Source organism: Alexandromys fortis, unplaced genomic scaffold (assembly GCF_014885135.2).
Source record: "Alexandromys fortis isolate MF-2015 unplaced genomic scaffold, M_Fortis_MF-2015_v1.1 scaffold_82, whole genome shotgun sequence".
Lineage (NCBI taxonomy): Eukaryota > Metazoa > Chordata > Mammalia > Rodentia > Cricetidae > Alexandromys > Alexandromys fortis.
The window spans coordinates 1,387,505-1,413,429 of NW_026067963.1; the positions used below are offsets into that span (position 1 = coordinate 1,387,505).

Here is a 25,925-nt window from a genome sequence, read left to right on the forward strand (position 1 = left end):
GCCTTTATTCTAATAACTTCTAACTGAAACAGTTGTATTCTGTGTTTTAGAGCAATGATGAGAACCAGGGAAACCATTGATTTACCATGTACTGGGCACTGCCCTGCTTATTTCATACACCAGGAGCTCCTTATTTATTTAAAATACCTTCTGCTCTGCTGCAAAAAAAAAAAAAATCTTATTATTTAAATAGACAAATAGACTTAACTCATAAGAGTGCCAAGAGTTTGCTATTGCTTTCTCTTTTTTGAGGCAAATGTCACTCAGTAGCTCAGACTACCAAACCCGAGCATTCTGTTAGAGTGACACATGATGGCAAACTCCTGTCATCCTAGCACAGGAAGAAAGAGTATCCCAAATTTGAGGTCAGTCTGGTCTAGATAACACATTCCAAGCTGGGAATGGAGCCACATGCCTTTGGTTCCAGCACTCGGGAGGCAAGGGAGGTGGCTCTCTGAGTTTGAGACCATCTGGTTTACACAGAGAAACCCTGCCTGGACAACAACAATAAAAAGGAGTAAAGTTCCAGGTCAAAATGTTGTGGAATATTCCTTTGACACTGTGTGAAGATATGTCACTGTGAATGGTTTAAATAAAAACTAAACAGCCAATAACTAGGTGGGATTTTCAGGGCAGAGAGAATGCTGGGAAGGAAGATGTAGAAACCAGACAGATGTCAAATGACTGGACCTCATAAAATGGGATAGAGGTAAAAGTAGAACACAGATTTAATAAAAATATGGGTTAATTTAACTTATAAGAGCTAGTTAGGAACAAGCCTAAGCTATCGGCCAAGCTTTCATAGTAAGAAGTCACTGTGCGGTTATTTGGTAGGCAGGACAGTTAAGGTACATGCACCAAGTCTGAGGATCTGAGTTGGATTGTAGTCCCTACCCCTCATCTTATGGCGGGAGAACTGACTCCCCACAGGTTGTCCTGACATTCACTTGAGAGCCCCAACTGTGCCTGTCTGTTGATTCCACCAACATACACACACTCCCACATTAATGAAATGAATGAATGAATGATGTAGTTTTAAAAATTAGCTTCAAACTTAAAATTTTACCTTCATGGCAAAACTAGATGGCATCATGTTCTTAGGCCACTCGAATTCTGTTGTGTGAATACGTATACCAGATTCAAGTAACAATGTAGCTTTAAAATCAGGTCTGTTCAAGAGAAAAACAAATTTTTCTTTAGACATTTGCCAAAGTTCACTTTCTGGTGGGAAAAAAAAACCTAAAACGCAGGTTAAAAAACAACAACAATGTCATATCTATTTACCAAAAATAAGCCTATAAAACATTCTTACTTTTGAAGCCGAATAAGATATGTCTTGTTATCCACATCATAAACGTTGTTTACTCTCATTCCTAGCAAGCTGTAAAGATAAAAAGAAACATGTAACAAAATCATGCTCTTGTTTGAAGCAAAACTTTCCGTCATTTAATGTCGAGGACCGGGAACTCTTCAACTGGGTATCAGGACCGCCTATTAAGGTTACCCTCTCCCCCAATTAACAGTAGCCATTTAAGCATCAGAAACACCTGACAGCTTCCTTCAATTGAACCGGCCCAGGGCTTTGGGGAAAACACAGTAAAACTGAATCTAACTGATTTATTACGAGGGGCGGGAATGGCCGAGCCCCACGAAAATACGCCAGAGCTCCCACAGCTGAGTAAGAGCCAAGCTCAGAATCCAGGTCCCGGTCTGCGAACCACAACTGAATGGCACTGCTCGCTCTCCTTGGGATTGAAGGATGGGAGTTCCGGAGAAGCCAAACCTTCGCTTGGGGACTCAGGCCGCCCGGCAGGACGCAGACGGACCAGCGCCCGGGAACGGCAGCACGCGGGCACGCGTCCCCGGGGGTACCCCGAGGGCACCAGCTCCGAGGTCGGCCTCCAGGCCCCACCAATCCCCGGGGCACCGGGACGAGCGTGGGGATCCCGGGCCCGTTTCGCGGCCGCCCGCTGCTCGGCCTCCTGGCGCGAGCCTGCTCACCCGCACCACCATACCTCGCATTCAGCTCGGCGAGCACCGCGCGGAGATCAACGGTGCTGAAGCGGCTCTTCATGGCGACGGGACGCGTCGCTACCGCAGTCCTCTCAGCTGCTGACCCGACGCCCGGCCGCTTGGCTCCTGCGCACGCGCGCTCAGCTCGTCGCTACGGCAGCCCGCACGACCCAATATTTCTTGAAGCGATAGTGCGTCCTGTAACTGAAACATTTTGTGAAATCAGGGTCAGCTCCGGTTTTTTCTCACTATATCAAAACAACTCGAAATAGGGCCAACTACCTTCTCGAATCTGCGTCCCTTCCTTGGACACCTATAGGATTAGTACCGTCCCCTTGTCTCCTTGCGTTTGGGGCTGGATCCATGTCGGCCACCACAGCGGCCCTGGTGCTCAGTGACAATCTTGAAGCGAGTTGGCGCTCCGGGTGGAAGAGCAAGGGCGCTTTCCGAAGGCGAATTTGAGCCAGGAGAAAACCGAACAGTTGGCGTGTCCGCATCCAGACGAGCCCTAGAGAGGGGCTCCTATTTGGTTGGCTGGATCCGAAGTAGGCTTCTGCAGCGTACTGTTAGATCCTCATTGAATGTGGTGGGTGCCATACAGCCTGGGTTTCATAAATCCCTGGCATCTCAAATATTCAAGAATTTCGCTAAGATGTCAGATAAAAATAAAGCGAGAGTTCCCGTGGGAGAACGAGAATAATTACTTCTCGCCCACATCCCAGCCTTCTCTGAACTTCCGATTCTGCGATTCATGAATTATTCCGGGTCCAAATATACGCTAGTCTGTTTTTTTTTTTTTTTTCGTTTTTAAAGGTTCTAGTATTAGTAATAAAGTTAAAACTAAGAACAAAAATCTATAAAACAAAATTATTAGTTTTGGACAGTAGAAGGATGTGTGTGTGTGTGTGTGTGTGTGTGTGTGTGGTTGTTTTTGAGATGGGCTCTTGCTATGTAGCCCAGGCTGCCTTAGAACTCTCTCTTCTTTTGCCTCAACTGAAATTACCAACACACTTAACAAAGTGAACAAATTTTACACTAGTGATATATGTACTTAGAAGTTAAAAGTCATAAGCATTCAAATGAAACCCATCTGAACAAAACACCAAAATCAGGAAAGGATTTTTGTAATTACTGTTTTGGGTTTTTTGAGACAGAGTATGTTGTATAGTCAAGACCGCTCTAGACCATATAACCCAGAGTGGCCTCCGCCTCCCTCTGTCCCTAGTTTCCTGGGTATCAAAGGTACAAACTGCCATGCCCAGATCATAAACCTTAACACTGGCAAATGTCTTCATCTGTTTTCTGTTGCTGGAACAAAATGCCAAAGGTTAGATGATAAAGCTCACTTACTCCACAGTTTTTGAGTGCTGGAAACCTGAGACTAAGTGGTCTTGCCTGTTTCAAACTTAAGAAAGGCTGTCACAGGTGACATCATCATGACAGGGCAAGGACAGGGACAGGTGAGAAGGGAGCTGCAGGGACCAGGTGCCAGGCTGCTGCTTCTCTCTCCTCCTCCTCTTCTTTTGTTTGTTTTTTTGAAACAGGGCTTCTCTGTAGTCCTGGCTGTCCTGGAACTCACTCTGTAGACCAGGCTGGCCTCATACTCAGAGACCTGCCTCTCTGCCTCTTGAGTGCTGAGATTAAAGGCCTGTGCACCACTGTCTGGCCAGGCATCTTTGAACAGTTTTCTCTCATGGGAGTGAAACTTTTTTTCTCCCGGGAATAGTACTGATTCTGAGACACAGGATTCCTAGTTTTCTAACGTTTCTACCTGGTACCATCTAAGCCCCAACTGTTAAAGCTTCTGTCACCTGCACATGACTCCATGGGGCATCAAGATTCCAGTGCTCAAACTGTATCACTATCACAGCATTCTGTAGTGAGCATCAATTTTTTTTTTCTGAGCTTGACAGTGGTGGCGCATGCCTTTAATCCCAGCACTCAGGGGACAGAGGCAGTGAATCTCTGTGAGGTCGAGGCCCTGGTCTACAGAGCGAGTTCCAGGACAGGCTCCAAATCTACACAGAGAAACCCTGTCTCAAAAAAAAACAACAAAAGTAATTTCTGTTCTAAATACAACTAGAAGGTTAAGTGCATAGCCAAAACACATGCAGAGGTATAGACACAGGGGAAAGAACCGACATAGAATACTTAAAATATAGGCATGTGGCAGAAGAGCAACAGACACGAATGTGCTCAGCTCTCGGTTTTGCTGCATCACCCATGAAGCTTTACTTCCTCTGTAAATGGCTTGTGTTGCAGCTACACCAGCCACAAGTGTAGAGATGTCAAGAATGCAATGCCATAAGCATGCATGCACAGCATCCAGGGATGGATCTGACTAGGGCAGTAGGGGATGAGGAGAAGACAGACACCCAGACAGAAAGCTGGCATCAGATGGAGAAACTGCAGCCCCTGCCTTGAGCTCAGCGTGTTTACCTATTTATTTTTATTCAGAGTTGAAGAGAGAGGTAGGGTTACTACACCCAGTTGAACAGGGAGGCTGAGTTTGTGGTATACACCTGGATCAAGGAGACAGGTTTAGCTCATCTCAGTAAGAGTAGTTTTTGTCTGGGAGCTGCTTTAGGCTGTAAACATCCAGTGGGGGAGAAAGATGTGGTGGACACTCCTGCACACACTGTCAACATCCATACTTGGACCAGACGAAGATGCCATGCCTCTGAACCTCGTCCTAGGGGGAAGGCTTTGCCATTCCTCGTGGGTCTCAGTGGGCATCCTTGGAATCCTTGCCACGGCTGTGCCTATATCAGCAATACATATTCACATGGGGGCTTTCTCTATTCCTATAAGACAAGTTTATTCTCTAAGCGTTCTGAGGGTCAGAAGTCATAAAGGGATCTGCAGAGCTGTGTTCCTCTACGTGTATGTGTCTGTGGGGGGGAGGGGGCTGTCTCCGGAAAATCTCTTGCATTGTCCCTCACAGCTCCCAAAGTAGCCATATTCCTTCATCGGTGATCCTGAATGGTTCTGCTCTCTGCTTCCAGGCTGTATCTCCTTCCATAATTCTAGTGCTCTTATCTTTTTATAAGGACCTTTGGATTATATTTGGCCCATGAGAATAACCTACCTACCTCATGATCTCAAAGTTAATGGAATCTTTGAAGTCTTCTTTTTCCCCTACAGTGTCAAATTTGAAATACTGACATCTTTCGAGGAGAGAAGAATTATGCCATCTCTCATGGTTAGGTTCCATAAAGCTGAGACGTTCTATAGGTTCTATAATGCCAGGGCTAAGAAGGTAGCTAGCTACTCTGATGTAGTGCTTACAGGCACGGCGAAGCTGCTGTGGATCAAATTCAGGGATCTACTTAGAAGAGGAGAGAAAAATGAAATGAGATATACTAAAATTGTTTTGTCTCTATTTTTGTAGTAGGGAGAGGGTAAGTTTGTTGTTTTTTAAATACTTAGCATCTCTGCTGTTTCCATCTAGTAAAAGGACAAATTTCTTCTGTCCTTTTGATAAGGACTTGGCGTGGCTTCAAAGTTTTTAAAGGGTGTTCTGTATCCATCTGCAATAAGACTTAACACGAAAGACTACAGAGGCATGTATTTAAAAAAAAAAAAGCTAGAAAGACATTACAGAAATGACAGAAAAATCTCCAGCTAAGGACTGAAGTCGGGAACACAGACATAGCTAAATTTATCAGTTGCCACTTAGCGGCACAAGTTACTTGAGAAAGTACGTTTTATGAGACGGCCGTTTTTCTCCAACGGCTTTTAATGAAACTAGCAGCCCCTGCTGGTTCCTTGGATAATAACACCTTTTTTCGTGGTATGTTTTGACCATTCTCCGGTAGGAGTCAGTAGTGAGGCGCTACACGTCCCTGACTAGCTTGAGCAAACCTCTTACGTTTTAACCCCCATGTTGGGCAACTCCTTTGAAATAAATCTTAAAAATAAATTTTCTTAGCGAGACGCCGTTTAAAAGACGCAGTGGTAGGCAAGGCACTAAAAAGAGACGGGGTCTCGCTATGTTGCCCAGGCTGGAGTGCAGTGGCTATTCACAGGCGCGATCCCACTACTGATCAGCACGGGAGTTTTGACCTGCTCCGTTTCCGACCTGGGCCGGTTCACCCCTCCTTAGGCAACCTGGTGGTCCCCCGCTCCCGGGAGGTCACCATATTGATGCCGAACTTAGTGCGGACACCCGATCGGCATAGCGCACTACAGCCCAGAACTCCTGGACTCAAGCGATCCTCCTGTCTCAGCCTCCCGAGTAGCTGGGACTACAGGCGTGCGCCACCGCGCCCGGCGATCGACAGCGCGGCCGGGAAGATACTAGAGGTTTGCCTGCGGTGACGTCACCGGAGGCATGGCGAAGCCTTTGGTCACAACGTTCAGACACGCCCAGCGCCAGGCTGTCTAGAGGCTGAGGCCGCGTGATGTCACCTAACCCCGCCTTCTTCCGCTAGAGCCTTGCGTTTTGTTCCAAATCGTGTGTTTAATTCAAAAATCGCCCTGTGTTTTCTTGCTCGTAGCTGTATACGCCGCAAGAGGGAAAGGGAGAGCCCCAATCCTGTTGTTCTGAATCGCGATGCTTCTCAGGCCTGAAGTCCCTGCTACATCTTTTGGGAGATGCTATTTACAAGCGAGGCACCTAAATATTGTATAGCACGACCCCTAGTGGCAGAGGTTAGCTGTGCTAAGGTGCCAAGACTAGCCCGGTCTCAGAAGGAAGGAATGAAACTTTGGACTTCTATCACTGGTTTTGGGTTTCTCTGTTGGAGGAAAGATAGTAAGTAGACTGGGGTGGGTGTGGATTCCTTACAGTTGTGTTGTGTTTTGCAGTGTTTTAGAACAAGCTTGGGTTAAGAAGGCATTTAAGGGGAGAGAAAAAATTCCGACCATAGATGGGCTTGCAGCAGACCCCTTCTGAGTCGTGTGTGTCGTGCCCCCCCCCCCCCCCCGCCTTGCCGCAGATAACTTCACTTTTTGGCCTTTTAGAAGGAAGAAGTCTTTTAACCCTTTCCCATTCCCCGCCTCCTCTAAGTCTACGCTTTAGACCTTCCTGGAAGATAAACCCTTCGTGGTCTCTGAACTCAGTAAAAACTCCTTCCCCAAATGTTTCTATCTCCTTCCCCCTCTCCTTTCTCCCACTCCACCCTGAGATTTCACTTTAAAACAATAATTGTTTATTCCCTTCATGCCTCTTTTCAACGTAAAACAAAAGCTGGAACCTGAAGGAGGAGGGTGCAGTGATTTTGACTGAGAGCAACAGACCCAGTGTAAACTAAAGAGCTCGTCTTAAGGAATTAAATAAAAACGAAGGTGTTGCTGAAGGTTGGTTGGACCCAAAATCTCTTGCCCCTATTATTACATTAATACATTTTGGTTTGATATCCCAAACATTCCATAATTTCCTAACATTTTGCGTTCTCACCAGTGGCACATGAATGAAAAGTGGTGTGATTTGTAACATTTTTAAAAATAAAAATTCCAGGGTGGGCACGCTCCTGGAATCCCAGCGCTAAGTATGCGACTTCGAAGGTCAAGAGTTAAAAGCCCTCTTCAGCCACACGGAATTTGAGGCGCACCTCAAAAAACCCTCTGTCCATTTGCTTTGCTCCAGCGCTAGAGGGCGCCAATGAAGACTAGATGCAGTGCCCCAGATTTAATCTAGCCTGCAAATCAGGAAGAGGGACATGGGACAGCCTTAGGAAGAAAGAAACCAGGGTCTAAATATGAGTAACGTTGAGTCACTCGGCCAGCTCCGGCTTTTAAATCACTATATTTGGGGCTCTCTGTATCTATCTCAGTGGTTCTCAACCTTCTGAATGCTGCAACTCTTTAATACATGTTTGGTGGCCCCCCAACGATGTATTATGTTGCTATTTCATAACTGTAATTTTGCTACTGTTATAATGTAAATTTCTGATATGCAGGATATCTAATATGTGACCCCTGTTGCTATAACTGATAGAGGGACACTCACAGGAGAAAAACCCAAGATAACTAGAATTTAGAAAGGTGAAGAACAAGCCGGGCAGTGGTGGTGCACACCTTTAATCCCAGCACTAGGGAGGCAAAGGCAAGCGGATTAATTAATTAATTAACTTTTTAATGAAATGGGGTATCACTATGCTCCGGGAACTTCCTATGAAGGTCACGAACTCACGGAGATCCAGCTGCTGCTGCCGCACAGGAACAGCAGGGCGGGATTTTTGAAATGTAACCTGTTATCCTGGGGAATCCTGGGCGCTGAACATTGTCGTAGATAACACTCTCGCCGCAAATGGAATGTAGACCTGTCTACGAAGCACACCTCAGGACTCATGACGTTTCTAAATTAGTCCTAGGAAGACATCAAACCTAGCGGAGCGAGGGGTCTGATGGAAAAGCTTTTTGCAGGGTCTTGGCTATTAGACAAAAGCAGCCACCTGAGCAGTCGCACAGGACCAGGGGTGAGCTGGACGCGGAGAGGACGCTGGGGAAGGACGGCTGCAGGCAGCGCAGAGGTTATAGACGAGCTTGCCACGGACGGATTCAGGGATTCAGTTTCCAGCCCCAACTCAAGGGACTTAGGGCCGAAGCTTGCAGGGCTCGGGGGGCCCTCAGTAGAGGGGCGGGGCCCACAACTGAAAGAAGGGCGGGGCCAGGGAGGGGCGGGTTAGGGCCCCTGCTGAGCGCGAAGAGAACTGATTATTAGGCGCGAACTCGGCAGGCGCTTTTAGCTATTGTTCCTCTGTGAGCTTCGCCCTCCAAACCGAGCCCTTGCTTCCCCGCGGTGGACAGACTTTTCTGCAGTTCGCCATAATGAGATCACCTGATACTGCATACAGGCTATTTATTAGGACAGACTTTATTTGCATTTTTAGGGATGTATACCTTGTAATCTGACCTTGACTCATTACATTTAATAATACTTAAGAAATAACTAGAATTACACTTTAATATAGCACACGTTTGCTTAATGGCAGCACCTTATTTGGAGGAATTCATTTTAATGGCATTAATTTTTTTTTTATCAAAACAAAAACTAGGCTGAGAATGTAGCGTAGTTCACAAAGTGCTTGCCCAATTTGCGTCAAACTCTGTATTCCGGAGTTAGATCCCCAGCATCCCATAAACTGTTGCGAGGTGGAGGTCGCGGATCAAAATTCAAGGTCAGTCTTAACTACGTAGCCGACCTGTTGCCAGCTTGAGGTAGTTGAGGAACTATCTCAAAAACAAAAAGCCAAAAATGATTTTTTTGTATCAGGTTAACTCTCAGGCTGGGAGTTTAAAACAGGAGAACAGAAATACCTTGTTTTTACGTCTAAATCCAAAGGCTAAGCACAGCAGAGTTGTAAAAATGGAGCCCCACTTCATCCAATTCGCACGAATGCTAGCATTTACACTTGGAACAGCCTAGGTTTGATAGAAAATCACATTCTTCAGATTGCACATAGCTTTCACTTGCCAAGGTGAGAGATGAGGATAATGCTCTGTCCAAACCAGTGGTTCTCAACCTGTGAGTCTTGAACCCTTCAGGGATTGAATGACGCTTTCACAGAGGTCACTTAAGGCCGTCAGAAAACACAGACGTTACAGTTCGTAACTGTAGCAAAACTACAGTTATGAAGTAGCAACAAAAATAATTTTATGGTTGGGGGTCAACACAACATGAGGAACTTGTATTGGGTTGCAGTGTTGGGAAGGTTGAGAACCGCTGGTCTAAACCATTCTATCGATCCATGCAACAAATACAGAACCAGCTGGTGGACAAAGGCAGGTTAGACAGGTGCAAAAATAAATCCTCTTTTGCAACCCAGAACTCATTGTTCAATATGAGTTTTGATACATACAAGAAGGAATATATATATAATTCAGCATCAAGGGATTATGGTATTGATGAGGCCCTGGTATGCCTTCACAATGATTAGTATGATGTTAGGAATGAGTAAGCAGAACTCTTCAAACACACTGGGTGTCAACAAGTGAGAGGCCTGGTTTAAAATGGTTCCTAAAGTAAATTGGTTTGAAGAAGGCACCAGAATTGTTACGGTGAAAAACTGAATTAGTCATGAGTGTTCTGGCTTAAATTCAAGGAGAGACGAGAACAAAAGGGCTAAAGAGTACAATCAGACAGAGTGAAAGAAATCTGGAAACCATGTGACTCAAGATGGAGAGCAATGGAATCAAATCCCTTAAATAAAAATTTATTTACAATAAAAAAAACAAATACAGAACACCAAGACTCTGCTTGTCTACTGAGACTCTAAGTGTCCTGAAGTGTTAATGTGGGGGATAAGTGTTAAGTATTGAAATTAAAACTATAAGCAAGGAATAATTTCCTCAACATGTTACAGTCTCACTATGTATAAATTCATGTCTGTTCACCCTGAATCCCAGAGAAAGGGCATCATTTCTGAGTAAGGACTGAAAATGTGTACAATCTTGTCAACCCTTTGTTCTTGACCATGAGTAACACAAAAATCCAAGGACTTTCTTTCTGTGGAGGTTTTAGGGGAGTAACATCTTCTATAGACCTCCTTTCCTCAAGAACTGACTTAGAATATTGAGACTGCAAATAGCCTCCCTGGGCTGAAGTGGCAACCCACTTTCACTTCTTTTATTGTGGAGGGGGAACTTTAAGCTTTCTGTGTGTGGTTAGTCAACTTAATATTCTGTTTCAATTTTATGTTGTCATTATTGAGTACATAGAGTCAAGGTTCATGCTAGGGATGCTTCCCAAATACTATAACCTAGTTCACATTGTCAATAATTAAGAATGTTGCATTACACTGTGGACTCTGTTCCACTTTTTATGACCACAAGGATTCAATCTTTTATAGCACAAATTCTAATTGATATTAATAATAAAAACCCAGAATCAAATATAGGTAATGCTGAAGATCAGAGAAGCAAAGTGACCAGCCACTAGAGAGTTCTTTTACCTCTCCCAAGGCTTAGACCAAAGGGGTGGTCCTGTCCTCAGACTGCATCTCAGACTTGCATTTGTCTCCACCAAACCTCAGACTGCACTGAGCTCCTATCTCCACCTGCCTTATATTCCTTTCACCGCCCAGCCACATCCCTCCTGTCTCCACCTCCCTAGTGCTGGGATTAAAGGGGTGAGCCACCACTACCTGACCTCTAGTGGCTTAGTTCAGGGCTCTGATCTTCAGGCAAGCTTTATTTGTCTAAACACACACACACACAAAATCACTACGGTCTTTCCTCAGGGGTTGGATTTAGGGCTAATGCCCCCTGCAAGCAACCCTATTTACATGTAAATACAGAAGGCATAGGCTGCAACTGACCTCTTCCCCACTCCACAGTACAATGACACAGCTCTGATTCATTTTGTGTTGCAGTTTATTCCCAAAGAGGAGCCTAGTGGAAAAACCAACTACAGATAAACTACATTCTGTTAAGAGGCGCTGTGACGTACAGTTTTACTCCCAGCACTCAAGTAGGCAAGTAGAGGTCTGATTCAAGACCAACCTGGTTTATATAGTGAGGCCCAGGCCAACCAGTGCTACATAGCTGAGACCTTGCCTAAAAGAAGAGAAAGAGAAATGGGCAATCTATTGCCACTGTCATATACGGACAAACAATGTTGCATGTGTGTATGACTGAAGGGCATGTATATATAATATATACTTATAGTTTTCTAAATTATAATTTATTATCTTGAAAACTATTATTAATGCTTTTTTTTAAAAAAATATTTATTTATTTATTATGTATACAACATTCTGCCTCGATGTATGCCCACACGCCAGAGGAGGGCGCCAGATCTTAGTACAGATGGTTATGAGCCACCATGTGGTTGCTGGGAATTGAACTCAGGACCTCTGGAAGAGTAGCCAGTGCTCTTAACATCTGAGCCATCTCTCCCGCCCTATTATTAATGCTTTTATTTGTTATTAGGAAAGAAGAAATTTGTCTACTCTGATTGAAAGGTTTATTAATAGCTGGGCAGATGCTTGTAATCCCATTCATGAAAGGTGGAGGCAGACTAGCCATCAAGAGTTCAAGGCCATCCTTTTCTTCATCTGGAGTTCAAGGCCTGCCTGAGATATAGGCATCCATAGGTCAAAAAACCAGGGCAGGCAGGAGCTTCACGCCTGCCACCAACTGAATAAGCAGTGGCGTGCATTACCTCTAGATAAGTAAATGAACTGTTTTTAAAACTCTAGAAAAATAATCCTGATTTTTTAAGAAAAGCAAAAACAAAAGTACAATAAGATGCAACTCCAAGCCCACTATGATAACTGTGATACTCTGTGTAGCCTTGGCTGTCCTGGAACTTGCTCTGTAGACCAGGCTGGCCTTAAACTGACAGAGATTCTCTCTGCCCCTTGAGGGCTGGGACTAAAGATGTGCTGAACTTGGTGTTCATTTGATCTTTGAGGTAGGGTCTTACTATGTAGTCAAAGCTAATCCAGAACTTATTATGCAGTTTAGATTGGCCTCAAACTTCTAAGTTCTGGGACTAAAGGGATGTATGCTCTTTCACGCTCAGCTTCCCATGCATGCTTTATAATGATCTTTCCTATATCTTATATCCAGGACAGCTGGATGTAGCAGTGAAACATGACTGTAATCCCAGTGTATAGGAACCTGAGGCAGGAGAATCAATTTGGGGGCTCACCTGGGCTACATCAGTTTTATGTCGCCCTGGGCTACACAGCAGGATCCTGTCTTAAAGAAACAAACGGGTAAGCAAACACTGAAAAAATTCTTTCCAGCATTTTTATTTTGAGACAGAATCTCATTATGTAGCCCTGGCTGGTCTGGAGCTCTCTCTGTGGACCAGGCTGGCCTTGAACTCACTCATAGAGACCTGCCTATCTCTGTCTCCTAACTGCTAGGTTAAAGGATGTGTACCACTACATCCAGTCAGTAAGGTTTTTTTTTGTTTTGTTTTTGTTTTTGTTTTTGTTTTTTTGGCAGCGTTTTATGTGGGTTAGGCTGGCCTTGAAATTACCTTGAAATCACTTTGCAACTGTCGGTGGTGACTTTGAAATCTGGTTATGTATTATTGTCCTTACAACTAGTACCATGACGCCCACTTAGGGGGTAGTAGGGATTGAACTCATCGTGTCGTGAATGTTAGGCAAGCACTCCACCAGCTGGGCTCCTGGGATTAAAGGCATAAATCACCACACCCGGCATCTACCTTCTTTATTTCTGCTGAGACTTTTTTTGGGGGGGGCCAAGATTTTATATTTTTTTCAGCTCTTTGAAGTATGTTCACAATTGCTTACTATGGCATTTTCATTCTAGCTGTTGCTAGGATCTTGTTGGATAGTCTAACACGATTTTCATCTTGGGTTGTCATTTATTATCTTTTTAAGCAAGTCACTTTGAGTTCTTGTGAAGAGTAGGTTTGGGTTGCAAGTTGGATGTTTTGAGCATTATTAAGTTTCTAGATTTTACGTAGACTTCCGTCTTTAGCTGGCTTCTTCTAGTGCCCCTGCAACAATGAAAGTGTTGCTAGAATGGCTCTGGATCACCCCCACCTCCCAGCTCCCCAAAAGAATCAGCTGAGGAGTTGGGGATGTAGCACAGCCAGTAGAGCGTGTGCTTAGCAGGCAAGAAGCCTGTGTTTGATCCCAGCATTCTGTAAACTGGATGTGGTGGTTTGAAAGAAAATGGCCCTCAAAGGGAGTGGCACTAACGGAAGGGGTGGCCTTGTTGGAGGATTTGTGTCACTGTGGGGGTAGGCTTTGAGCTACACCCAATGAGACAGACCACTTCCTGTTGCCTGCAAGTCAAGATGTAAGACTCTCAGCTACTTCTCCAGCACCATGTCTGCCTGCATGCCACCTTGTTGCACTATGATTATAATGGGCTAAACTTCTGAATTGTAAGCCACCCTAAGTAAATGTTTTTCCATTATAAGAGTTGCTGTGGTCATGGTGTCTCTTCATAGTAATAGAAACCCTAACTAAGACACTGGGTGTGGTCTAATAGAACCCTTGGGAGGTAGAGGCTTTCAAGGCCAGCCTTGGTTGTGCTTGAAGGCCAGTCTGAAAGAGAGGGGAGAGGGGGGGGAGAGAAGGGGAGGGAGAAAGGGAGGGGTAGAGAGGAAGGGAGGGAGAGAGGGAGAGAGGGAGTGAGGGAGGGGAACACTTGCTGCCAAGCCCATAGACCTGAGTTCAATTCCTGGAACTCGGTGGTATAAGGAAAGAACTGACTCTTTTAGAATGTCCTCTGATATCTACATTCACACTGTGGGAAACACACACACACTCACATGCACACACACACACACACACACACACACACACACACACCGCTTTAAAAACAAGTAGGTCAGCACAGTGATCTCTTGCCAGTGGATCTCCTGTCCACTCTCACCCTCTGAGAGCGTGCTCTTGTCTACTCTGCTGGAGACAACCTATCCTCTATACTTCACTGCTTGTCTCCTCTGAATTGTTCTCTTAATTTTTTTTTTCTTTTTACATTATGTGTGTTCAATATGTGTGAGATACCCTCGGAGGTCAGAAGAGGGCATCAGTTCCCTGGCGCTGGAGTTCTGAGCTGTCTGACTTGAGTGCTGAGACTCTGGAAAAGCCAGTGCTCTTAACCACTGGGCCATCTGTCCAACACCCCACCCATCCTGAACTACGTTTTAGGCAGGATTTTCCCTCTTTCTGACGTCACCAGAGGAGAGACAGCTTTTCACAAGGGGTGTTGCCCTGCCCAACATGGACAGCCCCACGTGGATAGACTTTTACTGGAGGGAGAGAACCGTGGTATGTTTCTGCTCCTCTTTACCGCAAAGCCTCCAGATAGAGAGTCATCTCACAAAGCTTGGGTGACTGTTTACCGGGGCCCTTGCAGGCAGTTTTGAATGCTGTGCCTCCACCCAGGCTCAGCTGTGACTCAGACCCCATTCTGCACACCAGTAGTCAGAGTTGTGTGGTTTCAGTTCTGGTTTTTACGAGCTGCGGATCATGAAGGTGCTGTTGAGCCCTAAAGACCTCCAAACCTGCTAATATTTACTAGCTTCCTAACGACAAGGGAACCTTGCCTCGCCAGGTAAGGGCAATCAATAGTTTAGGTTTCCTACTGGGCTCTGTTGACATGGTAAGGGGTGGAGATGCTCCTGGGCAGATGTGGGGGACACTGGTTCCCCATGAGACTTGTCTAACTGCTTTAGCTGAGAAAGGCAGCGATTTTATAACTGATCCACTTGGGTCTCGCTGACATTTTATCACAGGAGACAGTGATACTGGGGGTGAAGGGTAAGAGACAAACCACTTTCCTGTTCACTCCCAACATTTCTGGGATGACCAAGTGTGGAAGTTCCCCGCACATTAAGCAGTTTAGTAAGTCTCTGGACTCGGTTCTGACAGGAGCTACCCTGAGTCAGTGCAGAGCCGGCTGGCTAAGGGTTCAGTTTGGTGGTACATACCTAGAATCTCAGCAGTTGCGGGGTGGAAGCAGGAGGATCAAGAATTTAAGGTTATCCTTGGATATACAGCAAGTTCAAAGCCAAGCTGGGTGTCATGAGACCCTGAATACATACATACATACATACATACATACATACATAGAATGTTCCTGTTTCGAGTATCAGTTTCAAGTCCCAAGTATGAACTGACATTTCCAGAAAAAAGACAAACGTAAGATATTCTGCAAGGCTGATTGATTAGAGTGTCATGACTTTAGATAGTTGGAATGTTGCAGATCTGGAACCAAATTATCTCAGGCCACCTTTAGTCCCTTTAGTAGCCAGTTATTGCAGAACTCTATGTCTGATGTAACATCCTTTTGGTTATAAGGTCAAATGCATTAGCTTAGACCACTGACTAGTTTCCACTAACTCAGCAGCTGAGACTGTCATCAGATAGCGTACGACAAAAACCAAAGTTTTCTCTGCTCTGTTGTAATCTGCCTACCTGATGTTCCCACTGATGAACTTGGAAAATATCTCCATTTAGAACTTTCTAGTTGTTGTCCTGTGAGTATATAAAAAGTTCACGCAACTGTTTCCATACTGGAACATGTCTGGGGCAACTCGACTCTGTCTTTGTAGGCCGTGGTCGCTCATCTTTGGCTCATCTAAACCATCTCTTGGTCCCTTTGAGCTGGGAGCTGTGTTTTGAGCTGACAGTGGTAATTTGTACTTGGACCGACGGCCTAAAACTATGACTTCCTCCTGCGGGTTCCTAATATGCTGAAGTAGCCCACAGAGCTCAGGCAGGAACTTTCCTACCACCAGCTTGCTTTAGACAGTGCAACACTGGAACAGTCAAAGGAGCAAGATGTCTGGTCAGGTTGTGGTGGCACAAGGCACCCAGAGCTTCCCTGCCTTTCTGTGGGTGCCGGCTGTTTGGGGCCTTGATGTATTCACCAATCCCAAAGCTCTCTGAACATTTAGGCTGCTGTAGAGGTTCCACAGTGTGTGATTGACCAGCATTGACTGATAGTGGCTTACTCAACGCCCCCCCCCTTTCCCCCTGATATCTCAAAATTCCAACCCCTTGTCACATGGTTGGTTCATCAGGCGATACCCACCTCTCTAGAGTCACCTCATTAGAATAAACATGGGTGTGTCTGGAAGGGTTTATAATGAGTAATAAGATGTTTCCTTTACACTGCTGATTGTTCAGAGAATTCCGAACTATAAATTGGGGACAAAACCCAAATACAGATTACATATACAATGTCACAGCAGGGCATGGTGAGGGGCCTGGTCTCATTATGGTATCCTGGTTCTCCACCAGGCTTCCTCTCATCACCCCAGCGGGAAAGAGTGGTCAAGTGATCAGTACTGTCAAGTGGCAATGGGAGCCCAGGTCCCCGTGTAACTCCATCCTGCAGTGACGCTGTGTGGTCCAGGTTGGCCTTGGACACATCTTTCAGTCATATCCTCCTGAGTGCTACATGACACACATGTATTTCCATGCCCAGCTTGATGCAGTTGTTTTGATGCTAAAAATTATTTTCCCTGCATATTTTCCCTTGCCGTGTTTTGTAAAGCTGTGACTTCTGTTTACATGTAACAGAAGCTGACTAGAGCTTGCCTTAACAAAAAAAAAATGTCATTTGATAGGAAGATATAATCTGTCTCATAAAGCTCACGAGTTGACATACAGAGCCAAGGAAGGACCTGGAACTATAGAGGAGTTGTCTGCGCCCTCCACATATCTGCTCCTTTCTTTCTCCTGGAAAAAGACAACTTGCGTCATCACCCAGTATCCACTGACACAAAGAATAGACTTTGACCCAGATCCTGGTTAGTAGCAGGTAGATGTATTGAGAAGAAACAGATTACATAATCTTTCCTTGTATCTAATTCTAAATTACTGCTATTTGATTAGCGCCAAGCATGATCCACACCTAAGATTTTAGTACTTAGCAGCAAAAGCAGGAAGATCACAGGTTTGAGGCTAGCCTGGGCTACTTAGTGAGACTGCATCTCAAAACACAAAATGTGGGGATATACTCAGTGGTCATCCTGGTAGGCAGGTTCAATCCCCAGCAGAGGGAGAGGAGAGAGGGAGGGAGGAAAGGAAGTGGGGAGGAAGAGCAGGTAATTAGAATAGTTTGTCTCCCTGTGGACCAGGTGGTGTGGTCAGAGACGTCTGTGTTGAGGGATCCCTGAAAAATGGACATCAGGACTCCGCTCTGTGTTCTGTATTGGGGGTGGTGTTCCTGAAGGCATTTGAGTGTTGGGTGTCCATGAAGCAGGACGTGTTTTATTCCTAGAATCTCAGCCAAATCTACTATGAAGTTTTAGCTCAATCTTCTTACATAACCAAGGTTACTTCCTATAATCAGCATGTTAATTCATAGGACATTTCTTTGTTTCTTGTGGTGATAATAGGATATAATAAGCAGAAGAAAGATCCATTCTTACTTTGTAAATGAAGTCAGGCCTTAAAGACTGCTCTGGAATCTCTGGAGTTTCCCTTTCGTGGCATTACTCTCGCAGACTCTGAAATCACTGCACAGGGTAACTGACCTTCCCACGGCGAAGGCTGCACAGAAAGGGCTGGCCCAGTATCCACCAGAGAGGGTCACACACCACTGACCCTGTCCTCAGCACCACAGCTTGTGTGACAGGGCTGTTATTTGTGGACAGAGAATTCAGTAGGTGTCTTTCTAAATCTACTGTAGTGTAAATCCTTCTTTCTCAAAATAGAAAGGGACTCAAATGCTGTTGTTAAGTTGGTTACAGTGTAACATCTACCTAGGATTTTACAACCATTTCCACACTCATAAATCTTTGCCACGGTGTTCAAAACTGTATCTCAGGGTAGAATCTATTGCAGGTAATCACATACTGGTGGTTCAAAGGTTCTGAGCGGCATCAAAGCTGCTCCAGTGTTTGTCCTTGGTACACATACTATGTGTGCTCACGGAGCCAAACCTCCAAAGGCTATGGAGCAGAAAGTCTCACGCGAACCTACCTGGGTATGTTTTCGGTGGCATTTCCCCTTCTCCTGACCTGCATTTCCAAACTCTCCCTTCCTTGCAATGCTCATCCTCACCCTCCCCTTCATCCTCCTCCCTCCTTTTTATTACTCTGCTTCCTTGCTCTTTAAAGCAACACTGTATGGCACTAAAGTTACTTTATTCCAAATTCTAAATTAGTAAATTTGCTGGTTTACGAATTACTTTGTTGCAATATGGAAGGTTAGCTCTTTTTTTTTTCTGGATCGGATGAATGGAATGTTCTCCTAGACAAAGTGGACATTACTACGAGGTAGACAGGAGGAGGACTCACTTGAAAAGTTGACCATTGACCTATAAATTATCAAGTTAGGCAGAAAAACTGCAAAATTCCATCCAGAGGCAAAAGAGCGACACAGAGCACAGTAAACTTGTAAAATACTTTATCGACTCTGTTTAGTACCATTTAGTTGGTGATGTCACCCACTAGAAGTTAGTGTTTGAATATATATATCATCATCATCCGTCAGTGTTTAGAGGAGAAAACAAGTAAAACCAGAACAAAGCAGAAAATCTGGATGTTGGGAAATTTTACAGTTGAAATAGCCAGAGCTTGTCCAATCTGCATTTGTCCCAGGATGGCTATGAAGGCAGCCCAATAAATTTGAAAGTGAAAATGTTGGATGGCAATGGCCTTTGAAGGACAAGAACAAGTCATCAGAGGCCTGGTTTCCCCTGAGTATCTCCTGAACAGCATCATCTGTACCAAGATGCCTCCAGCGTGTGACTGTATCAGACAGTACAACCAAGGAGCTGATAGTACAGGCCCAACATTGCCACTGCAAATGCTGTCTGGAGTGCCGCTTTATGACTTAATTATTAAGTTTGGAATAATATTCAGCTAATGAAGCAGCCTGAATGATTGAGCCTCTCTGCTCTTTAAAAATAACCCAAGACTATCAGCTGTGTAAAGTCTGGGCCAGTTTCTGCTGAAATAATAATCTTGGTTTAGCTTAAAACTATGCTTCTGATTTTAAAAAGTCAAATTTCTGATTGAAACAGGATTTCACTATGAAGCTCTGGCTGGTCTGGAACTGTAGGCTACACTATGTAGACCAGGCTAGCCTCGAACTCACAGAGGTCCATCTGCCTCTGCCTCCGGAGTGCTAGGAGTAAAGGTGTGCGCATTCAGTGAAAACTTTGGAACTTTCAATCTCTCAAAATTCAAACCCGGGAACAACAAGCCGATTAGTTAATTGGTCGAGCATAACTAACTCGCACGAATCCTGCGGAACACCAAGGCAGGGTAGAGGATTTACTCGCTCATCCTCATCTCCCCTTCCTCCTAATTTGGAAATAAGGCCAAACAGGAGAGAAAGACCCCATTCTCAGATCACACCATGCAAAGGTATGTGGAGATGAATCACTTTAGGGATGAGGGATAATAAATGGGATTCACACCTCACAGAATTTTGAATGCGAGAAGAACTTAGCAAGTAGTTCTGTACCTCAGCTGCACACGAGGCTCAAACACAGCTAAAGGATGAGTCAGGGGTAGCGACCCTGCCTGTGACCCTAGCAGTTGGGATGTTGGGACAAACAGAATGCCATGAGTTTGAAGCCAGCCTGTGCTACGCAGAGGTTCCAGGACAGGCTGGAAAATCAAAACCGGCTAATCAATAAAACAAACAAAACCAGAATTATTTTGAAAAAGGAAAAAAAAAAAAAAACCCAAGCCCTGCCCTCAGATATTTTGTCTCCATTGGTCTGGCATGTGATCACGAAGCTCCTCAGATGATTTAAATGAGCAGTCAGTGCTAAAAGCCATGGATCCAGCCAGCTTCCCGAGTTCACCCATAAACACAACAATTCAGTACATAGAGAGAAAGACTGTCAGATGTGGACTCTTTGAAAATCTTTTCTTAGCACTTAGAAGGTTGAGGCAGGAAGATTTTAATTCTGAGGTCAGTCTGGGTTACATAGTAAGACCTAATTTTAAAAAATAAAATAAAAGCCATCTCTGATGGTGTATGCCTGTCACCACAACACTTGATGGAGAATAAGAGGAATTCAAGATGGCTTTGTCTATATCATGAGTTTGGGCCAGCATGATAATTACCCAGGACCTTGTCTCATCTCCAGTCCTTAACAAAATAAATAAAAATAAGTCTCAATTTGAATCTGCTCTGCATCATTTACTGATTTTGTTTTTTTCCTGAGACAAAGTTTCTCTGTGTAACCTTGCCTGTGCTGGAACTTGCTCCGTAGACCAGGCTGGCCTCGAACTCAAGAGACCCACTAGTAAGGGAGAGGGGGCCGCTTGTTTGTCCTGGCTGCCCAGCTAGCTTAGCGTCCCCCTTTACCCACTTGCCTCTGCTTCCTGAGTGCTGGGAATAACGGTGTGCGCCATCACCACATGGCTCGTTTATTAATCTTAAGAACTTTCTCACCTTTTTCTGTGCCTCAGTTTCTTCAAGAAGACAGACTGCTTCAAGAAGACAGGGGGAAGAAAGACTTTCCCCCCCTGACGGGATTAGAGAAACTGATAATCAATAATGAGTAAATCATCTATGTAAGCCAAGAATTTAAGGATCTAATTATGTGGACTAAGTGTCATGCCTCTAATCTCAGCACTTGGGAGGTGCAGTCAGGAGGGTAAGGGGTTCAAAGTCAGGCTGGGTTACAAGAGACCCTGCCTCAGAAAAGAATCCATTAAAAGTACCAAAGAACATTTGTACATGAAATGATTTTAATTTTTTTTCACAAAGAGGACTTTTTATTTGTCTCCATTAAACACCTGGATATAACATCAGCTCATTCAAGATGGCTTTCGCGACAGTCTCATCACCAGTAGTTTTTCCAGAACCTTCACCATGGAGCTCCATGAGTCTTCTCACTCAAACTTGGGTTTCTTGGGCATTTTTCCTTTCCTGACACAGACAGTGTGAACCAGATGAATGGAATAGCAAGGCTTTTCTGTATCTTTCCCCACGTTGTCTGGAAACAATTTGCTAACTCGAAACAATTTGAACACTCCCTTCAAGTCATTTGTCTGCACTTCTCAGGGCGTGACTTCCATCTTTTTCCAGATCTGGTGGACCTGGTGATACTGCGCGTAGGACTTTTGTGCATCTGGTTATTTCTGGTTTTAGTGAAACCAACACAAAACAGATGAAGCAAGTAACCATCAGTGGTTCTGACATCAACATGCGCTTCAGTCATGGTCTGCACTTTTTGACCATGGAGTGGGTTTTGTCCGGGGTAAGAGCCATGCCATGGAAGCAGTCAGACAGTTTTTATTGTGAACATCTTCAGTGATTACCTTCAATTTTCTAAATGCAACTTTGTCATTCTGTAGCTCAGCAAAACTCACTTTAAACATGCCGCCCTCGAGGCCATCAGATACAGTGTTGCTTCCTTGAGTTCTTGTGACTTCGGATTTTCCAATGTTTTTAATAATAAAACTGGAGCCATATGCCAATCACACCGAGCTCCCATCATGCCATTCTGTCTTAGAAAATGGATCAATCTCTTTCTTCTTGCCGCCTTTCATTAGGCATTTGCTCTTGCTAGTCTGACTACCATGGTGCTCTCAGAGAACCTAAAGGACATCGGTACATTGTCCAGTTCTGTGTTGAGTCTCAATTTTTACTGTTTTTGCTCATTAGAAAGCCTTTTAAGTTGGGTGTATCATAATCCTATTGCACTAAGGCAGAGAATGGCAAGTTCAACACCACCTTGGGGAGTCCTTCCTGCCTCAGTCTCTTCAGTGCTGAGATTATAGGCTTCTAGTTTCCAGGTTTTCTTTAGTTTGTTTTTATTTGTTTCTGCTTAAAATAAATTAATAAAACAGTACCAGTAAAGAAATATAATATTTTGTTTCATAAACACAAATGTTATTGGGGGGAGGATGCAGAAAGATTGCTGTAAGTTCAAGGCTGGCCTGGACAGCTATGGAAAGTCTACAGCTCAGCATAAACTGCCAGCCTACCATGTTCTACCACAGTTCAGGGCCACGTGTTCAAGCCCCAGTCCTGCAAGAACAAAAATGGCAACAACAGTAAACAGATCCATGCAAATGCTAGTCTGTTTATAAACTATTTAACTGGATGGAAATGTTATTTTCAAAATTAAAATGTGTTTGATTTTTTTTTTCCTGAGACGGAGTCTCACTATATAGCCCTGGCTGGAACTCTGTAAGTAAACCAAGCTGGCCTTGAGCTCACATAGATCTGCCTCCTCTGTCTCTGCTGTGATGGAAGGGATGAACTGTCATGCTGAGTCTTCTTTGTTTTGGGGACACTGTTACCTAGAACTGGCTTTGAATTTGCAGTGATCCTCCTGCCGTGCCTTCCCAAGAACTGGAATAACAAGCTTTAGCCACCACTTCCGGCTTTAAATTTTACTTCAAAAACTGTCTCCATAGCCGGGTGGTGGTGGCGCACACCTTTGATCCCAGCACTTGGGAGGCAAAGGCAGGTGGATTTCTGTGAGTTAAAGACCAGCCTGGTCTATAGAGTGAGTTCCAGGACAGCCAGGGCTATTACACAGAGAAACCCTGTCTTGAAAACAAAATAAAACAATAACAAAAAACCAAAAAATACATATAAAAAAATCAACCAAATAAAATTTAAAAACATTTTTTTCAATGTTCCAGACACAGAAGAAAAAGTACCACTTCATCTCACTCCTGTAAATGTGTAAAAAGTCGAATTCATGGAAATGGAGAGAATAGTCATTACCAGGAATTGCGGAGAGTAAGAGGGAGTGGGGTGGGAAGGGCTGACCCAGTGACTATACTGTAGACAAGAGCAAGAAGCCCTGCTGTGATGGCGTGAGATGGCAGACGGTAAGACTCAGTGGCTGAAAATGCCACATATCTTCGTCACAGTACATAAGGAAATTAAACTGAAACTGGGCAGGAAGCAGCCTCCTTGCTGGCCAGCCCTTGAAGCACTAGGAGCGCTCCGGAGGGCACTGGGGAGAATTGTCATCCACATGCTCACTCAGCAGAGACTCCTTTGTGCAACAATACTGACTGACCAGCCGTGGTGATCCTGTCAGGAGAGTAACCAGCTCTCTGATTGGAATTTATGCCTGCTCCACAGGAGGGAATTCGTGCCTGATACTGTAACCTGGCCAAAAAGATATGGCTTGGGAGGTCATGGGCCCCACAGGGAAAGCTACTGCTGGTATCTTGTTAAATAGACCTGATGTACCTATCAAGTTGCCTTCTAAGTAACTGTGTACGCCCGTAGTGTTGTCAATGTTGGCCAGAGAAGCTTCTCTCTGCAGTGGGCAGCAGTGACGATAGAGACTCATAATGACTGGGAGTGCCAAGCCATAAACAGTCCATCTACATTACCTCCTCCAAAGTCAGAGAATATCATGGAAGAATCTAAGATACTGGGAAGGAGAGGGAGAGGATGGGACAGACTTCCAGGTATGGCGTGACCTGGCTCTTGGCACTCTTGAACTGCTCTGTCAACAGCCATGATTACCTCCCTGCAGGAGACTGGGTCTGTAAATACCCTATCATGGAGGTGGGGAGGGCTCATGTACCTCTCCTCTTCCAAGTTTATAGGCAGTTAATGATTGAAAGGGGAGGGAGAGGCATGTTTTCAGGGTCATAGCCACTGGGAAGGTGCCCATGTTCCTGTAAACAACCCCAATGTGTCTCAAAAAATTAAAAAAAAAAAAGGCAAGAAAGCAGAAGGGGTCCTAGTTGAAAAAAGGAAATCAGTGTAAAGGGGATTAAGAAAAGGTAACTGAGGGTGAGTACAGTTGAAAAATATTATGTACATATTTGAAAATGTCAAAATGAGACCAACTGTTATGTACCACTAATAAGATAATAAGAATTCAAATAAAAATTATTCCCCAGAAGGAACCAAGAAAATAAAATGCTTTATCCATGGTATGGTTTAATAGTTGCCTAAATTGTTACCACTTAGAAGTCTTTTGATTATATTAAAATTCATTACTTTTTTTTTTTTTTAAAACAAAACAAAACAAGACTCCACTATGTAACCTTAGCTGCCCTGAAGCTTGATATGTAGACCAGGCTGGCCTCAGATATACATCAGCCTATGCCTCCTAAGTGCTGGGGTCAAAGGAATATACCATCTTACATTTTTAAATCTATTTATCTATCTATCATTTATTGGCTTTTCAAGACGGGGTTTCTCTGTGTTTACAGCTCTGGCTGAACTGGAACTCACTTTGTGGACCAGCTGGCGTCAAACTCTCAGACATCTGCCTGCCTCTGCCTCCTGAGTGCTAGGATTACAGGTGTGTGCTAGCACCACCTGGCAAACCTCCTATTTTTTAAAACTATGCTTTATTTGGTGTGTGTGTGTGTGTGTGTGTGTGTGTGTGTGAGAGAGAGAGAGACACTGTGTGCTAGTGGAGTTCAGAGAACAACCTGTAGGAGTTAGGTCTCCTTCTACCATATGGATCTCAAGGATTGAATTCAAGTCAGGGGTGGTAGCAAGCTTTAACCACGGAACCATCTCAGCCAGACTCCAAATTGACCTATTTTTAAAAAGTGGCATGATATACAAAGTTTAAAATTCTGTCTCAGTGACTATGTTCTAGCTATGTTAATGGTTTTGTATTATAATTATTCTTTAATATTTTATTATTGGGGCTGGGGAGATGGCTCAGTGGATAAAAAGCACTTCATCTGTAAGCATTAAGTACCAGAGTTTGAATCTTCAGTCAGCACCCACGCGGAAAGCCTGGGTTCCATAAATTGGGTCACACCGGTAACCTTACCCTGTATCCTGGGAGGTGGAGGCTGGAGAATAATTTCAAGATCATCCTGAGCTACACAGTGAATGAGGCCGGCCTGGGAATCCAGCCTGAAATAAACATTGGATGTATTACTTGTCAACCAGTGACACACTCTAGCTTAGGCCTAGGCTGACCTAGAATTTGTGGCAACTCTTTGGCCTCCTCACCGTCGTCAGTTCTGGGATAGGCTTGAGCCACCATGACTGCCGGTGGCTTCCAAATTTCTTAACTTATAAAATAAAAGCAGTAAATTATCATCCGCTGTTGTAACAACTTCTTTTAACTTCCCTGTTTTTCTCCCCTTGCGTTTATTTTTGCCCTTATTTGATAAAGTTTCACCCTATTCTAACCTTAACACTATCCATTTAATACAAAAAGGTTTCCAGTACCAGCATGGTGGAAGAGGATTGACCCTGGCAAGTTGTCCTGACGCACACACTAAATGAAAGAATATTTAAAACCAAAATCCTACTAGGTTTTCTTATTATCCGTGGAGTCCAGAGGTCAATTTAAGGGAGCTGTTTTTCTCTTTTAACCATAAGGGTTCTGGGGATGGAGCGCGGGTCCTCACTCGCGGTGCCTGGCACCAGAGCCATCCCGTCGACCCCATTCTCTTTTCCTAAGAAATGTGGGTGGTTCTGACGAGGTTTACAAAGAGAGCGAGTTTAAACGTTCAAAGGCAGGGTCTAGGAGCAAACCCGAGACTAGAAAAAGTGCGCGCTACTTGGACTGACGGATTCTGTGCAACGCCGACCTCC

At 44.4% G+C, this 25,925-nt stretch overlaps 1 protein-coding gene and 2 pseudogenes across 2 annotated transcripts in view; 1 reads left to right on the forward strand and 2 right to left on the reverse strand.

Moving 5' to 3' along the window:
• The window catches only part of Nemf (nuclear export mediator factor), a 44,992-nt gene extending 42,281 nt beyond the window's left edge, over positions 1-2,711 (reverse strand). The window contains exons 1-4 of one of the 2 annotated variants that reach the window (XM_050153658.1): positions 2,296-2,711; positions 2,016-2,217; positions 1,313-1,381; positions 1,067-1,169 (exon numbers count right to left, since the gene is read on the reverse strand). In XM_050153658.1, coding sequence (XP_050009615.1) covers positions 1,067-1,169; positions 1,313-1,381; positions 2,016-2,074 — 231 coding nt within the window. In that variant the 5' untranslated portion in view covers positions 2,075-2,217; positions 2,296-2,711. Of the gene's footprint in view, positions 1-1,066; positions 1,170-1,312; positions 1,382-2,015; positions 2,218-2,295 lie in introns of those variants that run through there. The other variant, XM_050153659.1, reaches the window with a different exon arrangement.
• A 7,029-nt stretch (positions 2,712-9,740) lies between these two features.
• LOC126508469 (uncharacterized) lies at positions 9,741-9,831 on the forward strand (annotated as a pseudogene).
• An 11,161-nt stretch (positions 9,832-20,992) lies between these two features.
• LOC126508389 (40S ribosomal protein S3a-like) lies at positions 20,993-23,055 on the reverse strand (annotated as a pseudogene).
• Between the last annotated feature and the right edge of the window lie 2,870 nt (positions 23,056-25,925).